Source organism: Acomys russatus, chromosome 2 (genome assembly GCF_903995435.1).
Source record: "Acomys russatus chromosome 2, mAcoRus1.1, whole genome shotgun sequence".
In the NCBI taxonomy this organism is placed as follows: Eukaryota; Metazoa; Chordata; class Mammalia; order Rodentia; family Muridae; genus Acomys; species Acomys russatus.
This window is the reverse complement of record NC_067138.1, coordinates 67,733,184-67,753,325: the sequence shown is the minus strand read 5'-3', so window position 1 is coordinate 67,753,325 and position 20,142 is coordinate 67,733,184. Positions and strand designations below refer to the sequence as shown.

At 44.7% G+C, this 20,142-nt stretch overlaps 1 protein-coding gene across 5 annotated transcripts in view; it reads right to left on the bottom strand.

The window, feature by feature from the left end:
* Nucleotides 1–20,142, bottom strand: part of Palm2akap2 (PALM2 and AKAP2 fusion) — a 321,160-nt gene that overhangs the window by 229,063 nt on the left and 71,955 nt on the right. For all 5 annotated transcript variants that reach the window (XM_051162363.1, XM_051162384.1, XM_051162377.1 and 2 more), the window contains exon 3: nt 10,994–11,124. In XM_051162363.1, coding sequence (XP_051018320.1) covers nt 10,994–11,124 — 131 coding nt within the window. The remainder of the gene's footprint in view (nt 1–10,993; nt 11,125–20,142) is intronic.

Sequence of the window (20,142 nt, the reverse complement as noted above, 5' to 3'; positions counted from 1 at the left end):
ACCATTTGCTAAAAAAAAAAAATTTTTTTGTCACTCTAAAACTGTTAAGATAAATAAATATACGTCTTTGGAAAGTGCCCAGCCTCATGCATTGTATCAGAGCAGCAGAGCAACGCGGTGCTTCTCGCTCCACCTTCAGAACAGGCGATGAGCGAAAAGCATGGGAGAGATTGTCAACAGAAGGGTCAACACTTCCATTCTACCAAGACAGTAGAAGGGTAAGAAATGGTATTATAAGCTATAGGCATGCAATGCTTTCAAATTGGAAAAGTTCTATTTTCAAAGGTTGTTGTAGAGGAGAGACTTGGGGCATGTCAATAATAAGCCAAAAGGCTTGGAATCAGCTATCTAAAAAGTTGACTTTGCCCAATTCCTTCCATTGGAGCAACCCTAAGGGTTGGAGACTGCAAGCATTCCTCACATTAGGCTCTTGCATGGGCTCAGTCTATGGATGAAATTTACACACCATCTTCATAGTTGTAGATGTTAAATTACTAGACACTAAACAAAGTGATTCTATAATGCAGTGGTTCTCAACCTTCCTAATGCTGTAAGATTTTAATGCAGGACCTCATGTTGTGGTGACCCAAAACCATAATATAATTTTCACTGCTATCTCATAACTGCAATTTTGATACTGTTATGCATCATAATGTAAATATTCAATATTTAATGTAAATATCTGATATGAGACCCCCCCCCCAAGGGGTCATGATCCACAAGTTGAAAACAGCTGTTCTAATGGATCCTGGAGAGCCAGATTGGGGCACAGTGCTTGTGACAGGATAAGTCACGTTGAAAAGCTGAGTACAGTTTAAGAGGTCTTGGGCTGGAGAGAGGTTAAGAGGACTAACTGCTCTTCTAAAGGTCCTGAGTTCAATTCCCAGAAACCACATGGTGGCTCACAACCATCTATAATGAGATCTGGTGCCCTCTTCTGGAGTGCAGGTGTACATGCAGGCAGAACACTGTATACATAATAATAAGTAAATCTTAAAAAAAAAAAAAAAAAGAGGTCTTGCTCCCATACTTGTGCTAGAGTCCAAAGCTGACACAACAGTAAGCATCCAGACTTCTACTGTCTATGAAGATGGTCTTTCCTATGCCTTCCAGGAAGGTAGGGCGGGGACCAGAGAGAGGCTGAGGACTGCAGGAACAGGGTTTTCACCCCAGGGTCCTCTGCAGCAGTGAAGCTTGCATGGGGTCACTTTCAGCTTTTGAGGAGAGAGTGTCAATGACTCCTGCTCCCCCTGGCCAGACTCAGGTAACTGACTCACTCACAAATGTTCAAGAGTCTGTGGTTTTCTGAGTTGTCCTAAAATGACTGTCTTCGTAAAGCCAGCACAACGGTGGGTAAAAAAGGAAGGCAGGCATTTCCCTTAAACCCAGAGCTGACTGTCCGGTCTTGATGCCTGAAGGTGGTTGAAATATTTGGTGCCTCTGCTCTGAGAACTGTGTCAGGGTTCTGTATTCTAGTATTTGCTGGTGATTTTTTATCTTATCAACACCAGTGCTCTGGTTCACCGCTCCCCTCCCATTTTGAGTTTTGTTTTTCAAGACAAGGTCTCTCATTGTAGCCCAGGCTCTCCTGAAACCCACTCTGTAGACCACATTGGCCCCAAACTCTCAGAGATCCACCTGCCTCTGCCTCGAAAGTGCTGAGATTAAAGGTGTGTGATACTATATCCAAACAGTTTTGATTTTTGAGATAGGCTCTCATTTCTGTAGTTCAGGATGATGGCCTTAAACTCATGATCCTCCTGACTCAGCCTCCTCAGGTGCTAAGATTATGCATCCCACGACTGTCTGGTTTAAAGACCTCTTCTCCAGTGCCCAGCTATGCTCAGAGGTGAGCCTCAGGGCTCTGACTTAACAGGGCTTGGGGGAGGGACTTTGCTACATAAGTGAGCTTGCTTGATCTCTGCTTCCTGGTTACCTCAAGGAAAGCACCTTTGCTCTACTACCACATGTTCTACTGCCATGATGTTCTACCTCACTACAGGTCCACAGACCGTGGAGCCACATGTCCATGAATTTGATTTTCTCAAGTATTTTGTCACAGCGACAGAAAACTTTATATGTGGTTCTCTATTTGGAGAGACTTTGTTACTAGGGACAGTTGGTATGGCCTGGCGTCATTTTATTGTACTAACTAGGGTTGGGGGGGCAGGATGGTGCAACCGGAAGCTATCCCTACGCCGGGCCCCATGGATATCGTTACATCTCATGTGATATGGGAGATGGCCTCCAGCAACATGTAATTATTGGCCCTAAAATGTCAACTGTGTCGTTGAGAAGCCCTGTCCTAGAGAGATGGGACAGACAGTAACCCTCTCTCATGCTTTGGGACAGCTCTCTGTAGCTGGCTCTTCACACATGCTCAGGACCCTTACGTACTTACTCGGCAAGGTAGGCACTGTTTTCATCAACACACAGGTAACAAACCGAAGCCTCAGAGAAGTCACATGGTTAGTCACGATCAAACAGCTCATCCATGCAGAATCAGGACTCTGAGTCTGCTCAAATTTGGAGGTGCAGGCTCGGCACCACTACACTTGGGAGGCTTTTATAGAGGGCACGTCATCTCTGTCAGAGAGTCAGGCTGTCTTCAGGTCAGAAGATACTCTCAGAGGCAAAGAGCTTTACAAAGAGACCAAAGGGAGCTACATGTGAAGTAAAGCTTGCATTCCCTGCATGAACCTGAAGAGGGCAGCCTTGCCAGCCATGAAAACTGCTAGGAGGTGGTTAGAGCCTCCACCTCCCAGGTCAGGGTACACCAATATACTGCTCAGTAGGACACATTTATGGGGCCAAGGAGGAATGTGTTGCCTGTCCGTCTCCCTACAGTATGAAGTGAGAGTTAGTAGGATTTCACTTAGTATCATAGGTCTCAAAATATTTTTATCAAGCCAGGCACGGTGGCACACACCTGGGAATCCCAGCACTTGGGAGGCAGAGGCAGCTGGATCTCTGTGAGTTCAAGGCCAGCCTGGTCTACAAAGTGCATCCAGGACATTTAGGACTACACAGAGAAACCCTGTTTTAGGGGAAAAATCCAATCCAACATATTTTGTCATAAAATAATATTTGTAAGAGAACATATACTAGAATATAAAATTGTGGTGTAGTTCAGAGCACATGTAGTATATAGCATTGTTTTGGCTTGAGAAAATGGTAGCTCTAAATAGACCGTATTTGGGAGCGGGGCGCACGTGGGGCAGGACCCCAGGCTGGGACAGCACAGACAGAGGCAATGTGGATTGTCCCACCCCTGCTTGAAAAGAACAGCACGTCACAGAGCTTAAAAATGGCAAGTACAGAGAACACAGGGGATCCCAAGCAATCATTCTTTGTCATTTCAAAGAATACTTCCGTGGGCGCTGGTTCTAGAACAGCCGTGAGTGAGTGAGGGCTGTCTAGGTAGTTCCCAGACACCACAGAAAAACACACGCCGACTCCAGCCTCAGGTGCTCATTGCCTGAGTTCTGAGGCACTTAACAATGCAGAAAATTAAGTGAATTCCTACAAACCAGAAGCATCAAGGGAAAACGTGCACTAGCCCACTGGTATCTTGTTGTTTGTTTGTTTTTGTTTCTAAGCAGCATGACCCACTCATGGTTAGCAAATCAGGGTCCAGAATTTGATTCAGTGAATATGTGATGTGACCTGTGTTTGCACTGAAAGCTGTCCGGACGAGTCAGTCGGCTACTCACAAATGGGGCTATTGTTTCCTGAGAACCTAAACCGCATTCTGACCTGGATCCAAAGCCACTTCCTGCCACAAGAAGGACACTTGTCTGCACAGGTATGTTTGCTTAAAGAAAAGCTCTCTAGCCAACTCCTCAAGTGAGAGACTCTCAAAATGTTATGGCATAGAAGATCCCGAGAGACATCTCATTGAAGAGACGAGGAAAGAGGCCAGAGACATGGAGAGACTTGCCCGGCCACAGGAAGAATTGCCTGCAGAGCTGAGCAAGTTCATTCATCTTCATTCAATATTCTGCAAGTTTTCTCACCTTCGCTGAGGTAATCCCAAGGGATGAGACAGAGGAACACATTTTCTCTGTATTTATCATCAATCAGAGAAAGTTAGGAACACACCATGGCTTTGAGTGAAGCCTAATTTATGATGGGTATGCTCCACAGTCAACTGGGCTAGATGTAGAGCCATCCTGAATGTGCACACCAGCAATTCCACAGCTGGGGGGCAGGTGGATGGAATAAAAGGAGGAGGAAGAAGAAAGCAAGCTGAGTACCAACCTTCCATCCTTTCTGCTTGTCTATCATGAAGACAGCCACTACCACGGGTACCTACCACTATGATAGTGTAGCCAAGTACAGGGAGCCAGACAACCACGTATCGACCCCTCTGAAGTCAGGAGCCAAAACGAATCTTTCCTCTCTTAGGTTGTTTCATTATTGAAATTATAAAGATACACACGTGGAAGAAAAAAAAAAAAAAACCACAAGGCAAGCAACAAGTCCTGTTGATGGATGCAGGTATGAAACAGACCAAGCTAGTGTAGATCTGGCTGCCTAAAAATCTCCAAGAGCACCAGTGTGAGGTTTTGTGTAATGATCCCAGAGACACAGTGAGACGCTGATAATAGTTGTCTTTGGGATTCCTCCTCAGTGTAGTATTCCAACAGGAAACAATGCATACAGATGATAACATCTGAGATTTGTTTTTAAAACACGAGAAATGTGTATAAAGTCTTTTTTTTTTTTTTTTTTTTTTTTGTCTCATTGATCTCCACTCGCCAGCAAGTTGAGAATAAAATCTTGACACAGCCCAGGGAGGAGCAGCAAGCAATGAGAAACCATCTGCTATGGTGACAAGGCTCTCCCTCCTTCTCAGGTGCCCTGATGACATGACTTGAGGCCATAGCGCTTACAATTTCAGTTACCGATCTTCAAAAAATAATAGAAATTTCTGGGCTTTGAGGAGGGAGCCAACATTCTTGACTTGTATCTTTATCAGCCTGAAAAGCTGAGGTTGTTTCTAGTGAACTTCAAATGGAGAGAGCTCTGTCATGAGGAGTGTGTGTGTGTGTGTGTGTGTGTGTGTGTGTGTGTGTGTGTGTGTGTGTGTCTTGGGATGGGGGGGAGTCAGGGACTCAGCTCTGTGGCTAGCTGCTCTTACTTACAGGACTCCCCAAAGGAGTCAAATGTCCTTGAGTCAAAGCCAGAGTCAGCCTGAAATCAAGAGCCATGTTGCACGCCTTCAGTCTTATTGATTTCCAGGCCTTCCATGTTAGGGGCTGAATCTTTCAGTCTGTTTTTCTCCATGCACAGCAATCCTCCTTGTACCATATAATAGTATGGAATAGGCTGTGCATTTTCTAAACATTTATAAATTGTGTGTGGGAGTGGGTGAGTGAGGGTGGGAAGGTAAGCACGTGCCTCAGTGCTCCTGTGGAGGTTAGAAGGCAATCTTTGAGATCATTTCTCTTCTATCGCATAGATATGGAGAATTGAGCACAGGTTGTCAGGTCTGGTGACAAGTACTTTTACCCACTCAGTCAGGGGCTCCTTACTTGGGCCATGGAATCCAAATTTCTGGAATGAAGCCTCAGAATTATTTTTTAAAACTTCACCAAAGTAATTCTGCTGCCCAAAATGTAATAGTCTAGATATATTTTCCTCACCTTGCCTCCATCCCTCTCCTCCCTCCCTCCTCTGTCCTTCCTTCTTTCCTCATAGGCTAGCCTGAAAAATCTAATCACCACCAGCAAGAGTTCTGAAGGGCAGGTGTTCCATACCAAGGCAGTGACAATGTATCAATAGCATTTTGGAAGAAAATGCAACTAAAGGCCTGAAATGTCCTACACTGCCCCAAGCTGTGGAGAGCTAAAAAAGTGCGTAATTTCATCCTTTCTTGATGTTCAGAGACATAGTCCTGTCAAAGTGCAGGTCTTCATGCTTTATTTTAATGCGTATCGTATTCAAATTGACTCGATCAGAAAGAAGTAAGACACCGCCCGAATTCTATACACACTTGAGGTTCCATTGGGCCATCACCTCCTTCTTTCTCAAAACGAAATGACTCAGGTTGATCCTCATTTTTCCATGTAGAAACCACCCATGCTTTCTGATTATCACGCTCTATTTTACCTTCAGATTTGTTCCATTTGGTTTTGAGACAGGGTCTTGCACAGGCTAGACTGGCCCCTGCCCCAACTCTCTAGGTAGCAGAAAACGACCCTCAGATTTAACCCTCCTGTCTCTACCTCTCACGTGTTGAGAGTACAGATGTGCACCACCATAACCGGTGTACATGGTGCCAGGGTTCAAACCCAGGACCTTGTGCAGGCCAGACAAGTGCTCTACCAACTGTGCTACATCCCAGTCTCTATGGAGGGTGGGTCTCCTGTATCCTCTGCTGGTCTAGGATGACCTTTGAACTGCTGCATCCTTCTGCTTCCACTTTCAGGGTACAGAGAAGTGGCTTACAGACATGATGGCTTACTTTAGCATCTGAAAACAGAGCCACGTGTCCCCTTTAAGAGAATCGAATGCGTTTCTAGGGAGTGACTCAGAAAAAGTGGGTGGAAAGCTAAAGATCTACACAAGCAGTGCTTTGTTGTACAAATTCCTTTATTGGGGGCTCTGTGGCATCACATCTGTAAGCCACTTCTGGGTTTCCTGTTCGATAAAGGTCAGAGTGCAGCCAGGACCCCCAAACCTCTCCTTTTTTCTTTATTCTCTCTTTTCATTGCCTCTGCCCTATTGCATTGTGAGTTTGTATTCTTTCTTATTTTTCTGCAGTTTTCCTTTTCAACTCTACAATCATGTTTGTGGAAGGCGGACTTCTTCACACATCCCCACCCCCATCCTTTTACCCTACTCTTTCTGTGTTTCTTCCACCAAAAGCGGACCCTCTGTCTCCTCTCCCTGACCGGGCGTGGCTACCAGCATGCTCTAACGGCTCTCTTATGGACAGTTCTAAGCATAGACCATGTTTCTGCTCTGCTCTCCGCATCCTCTGCTGTTGCCATAGAAAGACAATAAGAGCAGCCAGTTAGCCTGTTGGTGCACAGAAAACAAAAGCAGATGCATCCCACCTACATCTTAGAGCCATTTAGCTGAGCTCAGCCAGAGTCCTGAGGCCGATCCGTAGACTTTGTCACACTGCAGGGAGCTTATGTGAATCATAAGCCCAACAGCTATTCCAAAAGCCCTCTGTGAGGCAGACCTCAATCGTGCGCAACTGCTGGAGAGTATCTCAGGGGAATGAGAGTTCCTTACAGCAGGAAGGATGACAGCTCCTTTCTTCCTTTGGGACTGGGGCATAAAGACACGGAAACCTTTATGAGTTGAGCATACTAAGCTAAAGGCTTAGAAATGGAAACATTCCCACAGCTGGATGCTCATGACCTTTGACCTCTCCATACTTTCCCTCCAATGGATTCACACACACACACACACACACACACACACACACTTTGCTTCAAATGAAAAATTACCAAAAAATATTGTACGAAGCTACTGCCTACAGGCTATGTGTAAGGTCTGTGTATGAATCACATTTTGTGATTCATCCCCAAGGTATCTCATTGTAGCTAGGCAAAGATTCTGAAATAAAAGAAACTGAGTTCCCAACTGTGAAAACCTCTGATCCCAAGCAAGTTGCACAAGAATGGTGCAATCTACAGGGGCGAGAATACAAGAGGGGGTGGGGAGCAGAAATCAAATTCCAGAGTAGGAAGGATGCCTTCTGTCAAGAGGCCTGGAGGAAGAGAAGCCTTGCTAATACACAGCCATAGCCCTGACAAAGCACTTAACCCTGGTACACACCCAGGGCCCATGAGGCCAGTGCCTGGCAAGACCATGACAGGAGCACGCAAAGCATCTCCTGACTCAGGCCCACACCTACAGCCAACTATGGTTTCTCTCCTCGGACTTGGCCCTGTCACTCTTCAAAGGGCTCCAAGAAGGTCCCGCACACCTGTCTATGAGCTCTTCATTCTCTGGAGTCAAAGGTGGGAAGATCTACTCTATTCTTTCTGTGGCTGACCATGCCCATTGAGCCCCAAACTCTTACAGAACACTCCAATGGTCGACTTTGCCCGAACTAAGCTTTCATTCCAGATGAGCCTCTCCAGGGTCCCATTGCAGCCTGCCAGTGGCTTATCAACTCCTGGACCATAAGAACAACCATTCCTGCTCAAGCCCACTAGACAAACAGAAAAGATCATAGAATTTACTCCTTTCTTGTATATATATGGTGTAACAACGGCTGCTAACCGTGTAGCTTTTACCCTTTGTGCTCCCAAAGGTGTACATACGCATGAATATGTGCACATGCACATATGTATTTGTGTGTGTGTGTGTGCATACATATACATACATTCCCCTCAAACTCCTTGAGCGGGTCTCCCATAAGGAACAGTTAGCCAAGCCGTTCTGGGTGGTCTGTAGGGACCTCGGGGACTGGGCAAACCAGGAGCGTAGGCTCAGCCTTGGAGTTTCAAACAGCTTGGCCATCCGTTTCGTGGCACAGCTGGAGTCTCTGGGCTGCCTCCGGTCTTCACTAGCTCTAAGCATCAACAGCACATAGTGGCTCAGCTGGTCTACTCTGCTTCGTTTGTGTGATGGCTAACAGTATCTGTCTGCTTGGCTGGATCTGGAGTCTAAGGCAAGCGGCTGGCCACTCCTGTGAGGGGGTTTTCTTGACCAAGGTGCTTGTAGTGGGAGGATTCACGCTAAATATAGGCGGTGCCTTTTGGTGGCAGCCTAAACAAAGGACACTGAAGAAGCCGTGCTTTGCTTTGTGTCTGTCTTCGCTCTTGCTGACTAGTTCATCTATCCCATTGCTGCTATTGTTGCAGGATATTTGATCGCACCGCAAACCCCAAGATTGTGTGCTGGGAAAACCTGTTTCTAGTTGTGGTGTGGCTCCGCCCTAGCATACACCCTTTGAAGAGCCCTAGCTAATGTGACTCCATTTTGTCAGCAGGTACCACCTTGAGCCTGTCCCTGAGTTCACCTCTGTTGTTGGACAAACCACAAACTGTTTCAGAAAAAGAATCATCGTAGGCCTGAGCCAACTGGGGACAGCAGGAAAGTACCTAACATCCCCAGATGTTATAGATAGATTGATTAAGCATTTCGAGGTCAGGCTCAACCAGTCCCCTGGTGTCAACCCAACCTTGCTAGATGTCAACCAGTCTTATAGCTACCAAACTGGAAACTCCTGTTCCTTGCTGTAAATACAATAAAAACCCTGCCTAAGGACAGTTCGGGGCTCTCACTACTGATGCACTTCGTCGGTGAGGTTTGAGGGCCCTCAAGCTCAAGTTTGAATAAAGGCTCCTTTCTTTTGCATATGGTTTCGGACTCCTGGTGGTCTTTGGGGATCTAGTGATCTGAGCACAACATTTTAATCCAAGAGATTTCTGTACCCAGGTCAAGAGGTGTCACAAGCAACTAGTTGACAGGAAGTGAACATTAGAAAACAGAGGTAGGAGTGACATTGTGTTGAAGGCAACATAGAGAAGAAGAAAGGGCTTTTTCCCTTCTGAGATGTCTGTGGAATAGGAAGGTCAGTTGGGTTCCTTCTCTGCCTCTCTGAGCTTTCACCCCAGCATCTGGCTCCTGAGTCTTTATTGATAAAGTTGAACTTTGGGATTTTGTTTTAAAAACAATGCATCCCTTAACTGATAGTAGCACCATCTTCTCTGGGCTTCCAAATGTAGACTAAAGCCATAATTCCTCCCAGAATCCCTCAGTCCTACAGTGCCAGATAGAGACCGTGAACTGAGTAGCTACCGGATTCATGGTATTTCCCATGGGAACCAGCCATTGTTGGTCTACCTTGTCACGTAAGCCAACCTAATAAATCTCCCATGAATACATATTTATTCTATCAGTTCTGTTCCTCTAGGCCAGTGATTCTCAACCTTCCTAATGCTGTGCCCCTTTAATACAGTTACTCATGTTATGGTGATCCTCAACTATAAAATTATTTTTATAGTTACTTCCTAACTTCACTTTTGCTATTATTATGAATCATAATGCAAATATCCGTGATGCAGGATATCTAAATACATGACCCCTGTGAAAGGGTCATGAACACCTAAAAGGGTTGTGACCCACAGGTCGAGAACCACTCACTGCTCTAGAGAAACCTGCCACTTAGTTACTTGGCTAATTTTTTGGAGACAGGATCTGACTGTGTCCTAAGCTGGCCTTGAACTGGAGTTTCTCTTGCCTCCTGGTGCACCTGCCAAGCCTTTGCTTCAGCCTCAGGAGGAGATGGAGAGCCAGAGGGAAGGTCTTTTAGGCAGAATTTGATGGGACGGGAGAAACTTGGTTCTGAGGTCTGTACACACAGTACCTTCCACCTTCAACTCCTACTTCTGTCTAGGGTGTCCTGAGACCTGGGTTGCCTAGAGTTGCTAAGGAGAAACCTGTATTTTTGATCTCCAGTGGACCTGACCAGTGTCCTGGCCATAGGCAGGCTGCCTGTCCTCTATATTGAAGTAGTCAGAACCTGGTTGCGGGCAGTCAGGGGAGCAATGTGCTTGCTGATTGTTGCAAGGAGGCCACATAAAGTTGATCTACGGAGCTCAGGCTTAGAGCTCGATCTTTCCTATGCTCTCTTCATCTCAATTGCAAGAGCCTTGGCCACAGTCCTCCTGTCTCAACTGACCGCACATGGAAAAATCTATGCAGAAACCCTTCATAGTGGCCACAACAGCTGGACCCACAAAGAAAAAATGCAAAAGCTGATGGAAGAACTCAAAAGAGGGCATTTGAGGAAGGTAAACCGCTTATAATACTTCATTGGCCAGGGAAGACATCTCTGTTCTGTATTATAGACCAAACAGCCTTAGTACTATGCAGAATAACTCCAATTCACATGGAAAAGTTAGGCAACACCAGTATCTTCATAAGGAAGGCAATTCTACAGCCCCAGGGAAAGGTGGCAGCATGGAGAGGGCGCCCCCTAGAAGAGAGAGGTGGTTACTGCAGGCTGGGAATCACCTACCTCTGAATGTTTTCTTCGAGCTGCTTGACTGTAAACTCATCTTCCTCAGACTGCCGGCGCCTGGCTTCCTCCTCCTCTGCTGTTCCTGCCGGCACACCCTGCAGCAGCCATTTTTCCCGAAGCACTTTGGACTGTGGGAAGGAGAGAAGACAACAGATGACATCTTTCAGTCCATGTCTGGACCAGCAGGGCTGCCACATCAGATCTGCCCCTCAACAGTTCAGGCCTGACCACTGCCTTTTTTTTTCCTCCTCCCAGACACAGCTGTCTACTTCAGCCTGGCCAAGCAATCAGGATTTATGGACTATTTTATTTTTCTTCACCTTCTTTTGTTTTTAAATTTGGTTGTGTATTTACTGAGACCCTACCACATACCCAGCACTAATTCTGGCTGCCAAAATCAACCCCAAAACCAATTCCTGCCTTACACACTTTCTATTACAGCAAGGAGAGAACAAGACATAGTTTCTGCACACATACACACATACGTGTGTACTTCCCAAAACATGCATACATGTGGTTACATATGTAGGCTCACACACATGCACGCACATATAGATGAGCCCCTCCTCTCCCCTCCCCCCAATGATTGCAGGAACTCATTAAGGAGAGGAGTAAAGAAAGTGTTGCTATATTTATGAGATGGGTCTAAAGAGTTTCATTGATGACGTGACATTCCATCAGAGAACTGCAAGAAGTAAGGCACCAACCTTACTGATGTGGTGACATGGGACAGTATGACCTTATGAGAGTTGTTGTTAGTGTCTATGTTTCCTGCCATTAACCACTGTTTTAAAAAAAAATAAAAAACAGTAATCATAATATCTCCACTTAATAATTATAATGAAACTATACCTAGATTTAATAATCATATATTTTGCCATAATTCCAAACTACCAAAGCCAAGGTTTTTTGTGTGTGTGTATGTAGCCTTGGCTGTCCTGAAACTTGCTCTGGAGACCAGACTGGCTTCAAACTTAGAGATCCACCTGCCTCTGCTTGCCAAGTGTTGAGTTTAAAGGAGTATGCTGTCATGCCTCACTCCAAAACATTCTTAAAATTTTTGGTTTTTAAATTCTGCATGTGTGTGTTGGTGCGTGTGTGTGAGTTTGTGCATGTAAATACCCATATATAAATATACTGCATCTGTAAATACATGTGCCCTAAGATTCCAGAGAGGGTGTTGGATCCCTGGATCTGGAGTTACGGGAAGGTGTGAGCTGCTGGATATGGTGCTGAGGACCAAACTCAGGTTCCTCTATAAGGTCTGTATGTGTTCTTAACCACTGAGCCATCTACCTAGCTCTGCCACCAAAGCACTTCAAATTGAATCTCAAACACCATGACATCTTACACATTGGTATGTGAATATGAGTCTCCAAAAAGGCAAGGACATTTTTCTACGCAACTATAATCCCGCTAGAAAATTCTCTAAGACCATGTACTGTCCGGTCCGTATTGAAATATTGTTTTTAAAAGTACAGTGTCATGCCATCCCTTAAAAAAACACACATAAATCCCAGCAGTGTCTCTAACCTTACAGATCACATGTCCCACATGTGTATGAATATACTGCAGGATGGGATATAACATGTTCAATGGTTGGGAAAAACTAGTTACTGCTTTGTGGAATGAGATAAAAGCAACACATGGCACGAGCATGTTTGGACTCCCTAAAATAAAATAGAGGCAAGAGAGAAGCTCACACTTTGTGGCCCGTACATGGCAAGTGTCAGCTGATGGATGTCTACAGAGACTAGTCTTGTGCATCATGGTCGAGGGCCAGAGAGCACTCGTGAGTGGATCGTGGTCCCTGGGCTGAAGCACCGTGAGGGTTCAGAGCACAGGACCGGTTCTTTCTAGTAGGAGAAAGCAGGAGGAGAGCGGGAAACACGGGCTATGATGACTGGGTTGAGAGATTAGTAAATAGTTTCATATAAACCATTGTAGAGATCTCTTTGATTATTCTCACAGTATGCTAAGAGGCAAACTTGGAGGCTGGAGAAAGAGCTCAGCAGGAAAAAAGCACTGATTGCTGTTCTAGGGGACACAGGTTCAATTTTCAGCACCCACAGGGTGGCTCACCGCCATCTGCGACTCAACCTCCAGGAGATCTGACTGCCTCGTCTGACCTCCGCAGACAGTGGTGTGCATGTGCGGGCAGAACACTATATAAATACGATAAAATATAATACAACAACACAAAGGCAAACTCGCGGTACTTAGCCTGTAGTTTTCTAATAAAACTTGAAGACCTGAACTTGCCCACATATAAATGATCACTGTGTAGCTAAAAGGCCTGGAGAAGGGATGCCCTGCCTCTCTTCGTTACCTTGAACTCTCAGCTCGATATAGTCTAGGCATCACCTAAGAAGGGGTTCTCACTTGAGGAATTTTCCAGATCAGGCTGGCCTGTGGACACGTATATAGGGGACTGCCTTGACGTTAATTAATGTAGGATGACCCAGCCCATAGGGTGATCCTATTTCATGGGCAGGTAGTCCTGGGCTGTATACGAAGGACAGCCATTGGTGAGCCTGAGAACAAGCCAGCAAGCAGCTTTCCTCCAAGATTTCTACAAAGTCATGCTTGAGTTCCTGCTCTGACTTCTCAGTGTTGGGCTACGCCCTGCAAGTGTAATCAAAATAAATCCTATGCTGCTTTGGGTAAGGGTGGTTTGTCGGCAACAGAAAGGATGCTGGAACATCCTACCTCAGCTTAAGATTGCTCAGCTTAAGAGTCACTCAGGGGAGACTGACAGCACAGACCATGGCAAGGCATGGGCTTAGTACGTGTGAGGCTCTGCACTCTGTCCTGACCACCTAAAAGCATCCAATAAAATGACAACTCATTAGGCAACTGCACTTCTCCCTCACACCACATAACTGCTCTCCAGCTTCTCCAGCGATGGGTTCCACACTGGCGTCATGCTACCCTCATCCTTGAGGACCCCACAGTCACGGTGGTGTACCATGTGTCCATCCCTGAGGTTAGCAGAGGAAGCTGTGGGTGATCATGACAAGCAACTGTTGAAAGAATAAATGACTGAAAAGCAGAGCACACACACATTGCACGTTAGCAAATACCTAACCGTAGGCTAACAAAGCAACGGAAGACTTCGGGATGATCTGCCCAGATCTTCCTCCTCTACAGCTAAGGTTGCTGACAGGAAGCAATTTTTTTAAGGTGATCTAGGTACACAGCAAGAAGAATCTGGAGCTGGGTGGAGAGTGAGAGTCAGGTGAGCATGAGCAAAGCATCTCTCCCTGTCTCTCCTGTCTCTCTGTCTGTCTCTCTCTGTCTTTGTCTCTTTCTCCCGATCAGGCATTTGTCATTTGTACAAAGTCATATTTAGCAAATATTTTCACTTTGTAGGTCTGGCATTGACGTTGGCTTTAGATAAAGCTTCCTTGTCGTCAGACTACACGACTATTCTCCTGTGCGTTATTCTTGTGGTTTCATGAACTTATCCTTCACTCCAAATCACCTGCTCATCTGTAATCTGACTAAACTTATCATTGACTAACTAAACGTGTGTGTGTTCTGCTTTTCAGTCATTCATTCTTTCAGCAGTTGGTTGTCATGATCACCCACAGCTTCCTCTGCTAACCTCAGGGACGGACACATGGTTCACCACCGTGACTGTGGGGTCCTCAAGGATGAGGGTAGCGTGACGCCAGTGTGGAACCCATTGCTGGAGAAGCTGCATTTGTGGAGGATGGTTGCACTCTGGATAACTTTCTAAAAGAAAGTAGCTTAAGATTTAGGGTGAGGCAACAGTTAATAGTTATTTTTGCATGTACTTGTGGCATGCATGTATGTATGCATGTGTTTATATGTATGTGGACATGCATGCAGGCATTTATATCCATGTTGAGACCTGAGACGGATGTCAAGAATCATGTCTAATTGCTCTTTCCACCTTCCCCTCAGAGACAGGAAGTAGTCATTCAAACCCAGTATGGCTAGCCTTGCCAGACAGCCTTCTCTGGGGATCCCCTCTTGGCCTTTCAAGGCTGGGATTGCAGACAGGTCATCATGCCCACCTGGCATTTATGTGGGTTTTGGGGGATCCCAACCCAGGTCTCATGCTTGCACAAAAAACACTTTTACCACTGAGCCATCTTCCCAGTGCGTTTTCATTCGCTCTCTCTCCTCCTTTCCCCATCCCCACCCTTCTCCTAACCCCCGGTCCTGTGCTTTCCTCCTTATGCCTACTAGGATCTGGCTTTGGTCTGGGGTTTTGCTACATAATTTAGTTCACAAGTGAGACTTCTAATAGAAGAGATGGAGTTTTGCCCTTCACTCAAATTCTGGTTATAGGTACAGAGACACGACAGGAAAAGCTTGGTAGCAGGTACCATCACCACTGAACCACCGTGCTGGCCCAGAATGTTTAAAATTTTAACATTGGAATCTTATGCGTACAAATAACCAAGAAGTTTCAAAACAGTAAACTATACCATTATATCTTTTACGGTATCAGGATGCCTTAGGACTATTTGGCAAATGAGTTTAGTGGGTTGACAATAAATATTTTTCTCAGTCACAGTTTAGTGTTTGCTCTCCTCTCTCTCTCTCTCTCTCCCCCCCTCTCTCTCTTTGTGTGTGTGTGTGTGTGTGTGTGTGTGTGTGTGTGTGTCTTCCTTTCTGATGTTCCTAATGGGAAGGCTGGCATCTTTGAAACAACTTTTACAGCTTGTGCTAGGAGAAAACTCTAGTTAGATTTGCCCGCCTGTGAATAGATGGCTCAAAGGCAAGTGCATACTGAAGATGTGCTATTAAGAATTTGAGCCCGACTGTGCTGATAAACACTTCATTATTGTGGCAGTCCCAAAGGAACGCATGTTGCAATACACGTGGAGCACATATTCTGCCCCAGGACTTTAAACAGACCAATAAAATAGACAAATCTCTGGCCATTCAGCCAAAGGGCAAAGAGGAATATTAAGTTCAGTCTGTGCTGGTGCAATATATCAGCTGATTTATTTGTTTTTAATTCACACGATCACAAGTCATACTATATAAACAATAAAAATAAATCATTGTTTCTATAGATTAAAAACCAAAAACCATTTTTCAAAAGAATAATAATGTCGGCTCTTGCTTCATAAAATATTACAGTATATTAACAACTATACGGATTAGACAAGAATGGGACCAGCTCAGGAGTGAGCAGATAAATGGAATGAAAAGACCCACAAGGTGTGGACCAGGGTGTAAGGGTGAAATATATGTGTGATAAAGATGACATTTAAATCAACGAGGGAGAGGAAGAATTAATAAATCAGGCTGATGGCTCGCTATGAGCAAAACCATGGAGCTTTATTCTCACCTTACACCTTACAGGAAAATAAATTCTAGATGAAATAAAGCTACTGAAGTATATGGACAAGCTTATGGGCAAGCATTTGAGATGAAAATCTTCCCAAGTATAATTTAAAAATAAGTAACATACTGTCAGATAAGGTCTCATAAATATTAAAATTTTGGCTTGAGAATTCAAAAAAGCCCACATATAAAAATAAAAAAATTTAAAAAAAAGAAAGAAAGAAAGAAAGAAAAGAAAAGAAAAAGAAAAAGAAAAGAAAAGAAAAAGGAGATATTTGGATACAGATGTCAATATAAATTAACTTCACCCAGGGGCTGAAGAGGCTGTGACATGGATTATAATCTTAATCTGTAGAAATATGTCAGGGTTCTATAACACACATAACGCTGTGAGGAAACATCTGGGTGAGGGGTACTCAGTCCCGGTGGCTTTTTTTTTTTTTTTTTTTTTTTTTTTGACAATGTTCTTATTCTTTGTTTTTGAAATGATGATACAACTCTTCGTTTTATAACAAGCAGAACTAATATAGCTATCAGATTGCTTACTGGCCCTATTTCTGAGTGTTTCCGAGAAATTCTTACATAAAAACATTAGTTATTAAATAAAGATGAACATCTCCCAAGACACAGCATGTCAAGGTTTCCTGTCAGTCACAGGGGTGTAGCAGGTAGGGTCTTAGCATTTCATTCACTGAGCATTTGTTTCAATAAAGACTTTCCTCACAGTTGCCAAGCAAAGCCACGGTGCTACTGTGTACTCCTAAACATCGCAATGAGCAAGCAAACATACAAGTGCCAGAACCACTGCTTTGCTTTCTACTTAGTTGTTTTGACAGGAGACCAACAGTTCTGCCTAAATACTTCACATCTCAGTGCATGACAATGAGCCTCCATAGGCCTTTTGATACGTGAATACAGATAGGAGAGGCATACAAACAGTATCAAAATCATATCTTAGTAGATATGAAACCCAGCTTTAATGCTTTCCTGTTTGTCTTTGCACAGCGAGTATTTATTTTTCTCTCAGAGTGTCTGGGATTTTGTAAGTCGGTGAAATAAATGAGATAAATTACTGACATTTTTTTCTAATATTTTCTTCTTTAAAGAAACTACAATAATCACTTTGACATAACTCCACATGGTCTAAATCTTCTGTTGCCCATGAAAAGATACTGAGAGCAGAGAGACAGTGGCTATGGAAATTGGCCCCCATCTAGACAAATCACCTAAGTGGGACCACCCATTCAAAGAGAATGGTGTCCTGGGAAGAGCCTTGTCCATGGAAACAGACAGCCCTAGGGTTCAACATAGGCTCCCCAACTTAGCCGACTGCATGACCCTGGGCAATTGCTTACCATCTTGAGTTTGCCTCAGACCATGAGAGGGAGCATCTATTTTGTGATGGTTATTGGCAGTTTATACTTAAAATCCCTGGCACATGCTAGGTGCCTAAAAAGAAACGGCCAGCATGGCTCAGTGGACAGGAAGGCGTGGAGGCTCCTGTCATGTGGGAGGAAGCTAGCAGCTCTCCTCTGAGATGCTCACACAGGAAGGAATTCAACCTAAGTGCCTTTTCCTCTGCCTAAAGGGTGACCACCAAGCTGAAAGCCGACTGATGGTAGGAGAGATGGTTCACTACTCAGCTGAGTCAACAGTCAGTTCATTTAAAGTGGAACTTGCTTCCTTCTGGTGACTGACGTGATCTTATCCCCGAGTCAGGCACCCTCTTCCTTCTATGGAAACCAGACAGCTAATTTAGGAAGGCTTGGCTCAGAACAGAGATACAATCACAGCTGCTTCATGGGGGAACACTAAGGCCTCTTCTTGTCTTATGAATATTCCCACTTCCCCAGTGTTTAGAAACGGGGTACTCCTCTGGATGGTACCTTTGGAGCTTTGGGTCTTTCCTTTTTAGTTTTCAAGGCTAGCGCTCCATCCTTAATTCTGCCCACGCACGCCTTCCCCCAAGAGAGGAAAAGAGAATGCATTGCACTCTGCTTACTAAACTAGCCATCACCTCCTGCCCTTCCCACCCCCTATTTGCAAGGTTACCACGATGCAAGTGTTCCATGTACCTTTGATAGCCAGTCTCAGAAAATGCTTGATGCTCACATTGCCAAGTCCTTTACGGAAACACAGTGTTCCTCCACATAAAATGAAGTCAATTTTTCTATTTCTTAAAAGAAACTGGGTGGATGGATGGATGGAAGATGAATAGATGGATGAATGGATGGAGGGTAGATGGATGGATGATGGATGGAGGATGCATGGATGGGAAGACAAGGAATGGATAGATAGACTATGAACAGAATAGTGTGTGACTATGCTGGGCAGCAGCAGTGATTAAATCCTTGCCATCTTATCTGACACTCAGAATAATGACAGGAACAAAAGGAACATGGTCTCTGAAGTTCAGTCTCTGACTTTGAATTTAAGAAGCACAAATGCAGAGTGCTGTGCTGAGGCTGGGGGTGGGGGTGGGGAAGAGGCTGTCTGCCAAAGCATCCACTCTTATCAGAAAGTTCTCCTTTTAGCCCATAATTAACTGAGTTCTTAGTCTATGTCTCTCTTCCACAGGGGGTAAATTGCCTTCACTATGGGCCAGAGACCCCGCTGCTCTCTCCAGATCGGCCTTGTGCAATCCTTTAGCATTTGTAAGACCCACCTCTGTAGAGATAATCTTAATTTTAGCCCCAATCTTCCCTTGGAAATGTCAGGAGACAGTGACAGCATTTGAATACAGCACAGGCTGGTACAAAGACAGGTCTGGAGATGGAGTGAGACATAGACAGAAATGGACAATTGGCACCAGGCTGCCTTTCTTCCTCCCGAACACATGTCTCTGGTTAAAGTTCATGGTGAACTCACAAGCATGCTGCACAGACAGATATAGGTCAGGCTGATCTTTGAAACCATGAGCCAGCTTGCTGATGGTTCTCATTGTGAGGATTCATTTAGCACAACCTGGTTTTCCAGAGAATGAGACGCAGGAGTGAGGACCACTCTGTTTCAAAGAGCCCTGATAATGCAAGCACAGCAGCTCCCTATCAGCAGCCCCCTCCCAAACAGCCCTCTGAGAAAAGCGAGTCTGCGCACACAAGGTCACAGCAACTTGAGCTCAGCTTTTTTAAAAAGCCCAGGAACAGTCAAACAGGCAAGCAAAAAACTCCAGGCTGGTCCTTGAACATGGCCACATTATTATCCAAACATGCAGAAAGCAACCTTCAGCCACTGGAGGGACATTTGTGACAGTGACAGAGCTGTCTCCTCTAGTGCAATCCATAATGCTTAAGTGCATTATGTTTTAAAGGGGGAAAAAAAATCACATACACCACCCCCACCCCGCCTTTCTTTCTTCATAAGGTACAACAGACACTGAACCAAGTCAAATAATTTGAAAGCCATGTTTGACCAATCACTTGTTATAACAGAACACTTCCAATATTGTAAAATCAAAGTAAAATAGACGAACAATCTGAAACATGCAGTATCGTTCTTTTATTAGATCACAGTGTATCATCTCCCTCCCCCACAGCCCCTTAACAAGAAAGATTCTTTTTCCGTTTTCAAAAAGTCCATTATGTGAAGTACAGCTTTTAGAGCCCCCAAAGCAAAACACACAAGAGAAACAACTCGAGACCATGTGGAATGGAGTATCTGCTTCCAGTTTCTAAATATGTATCTACCATGTTGCACAGGAGCAGTGTGATCTCATGCTTGTGGAAATCAGAATGCTGTTAAGGAAGCCTGGATCTGAGAAAAATTACAAGGAAAGGCAAGAGACTCTCTCCTGGTTGTGTGGAAAAGGCTGGTTCGGC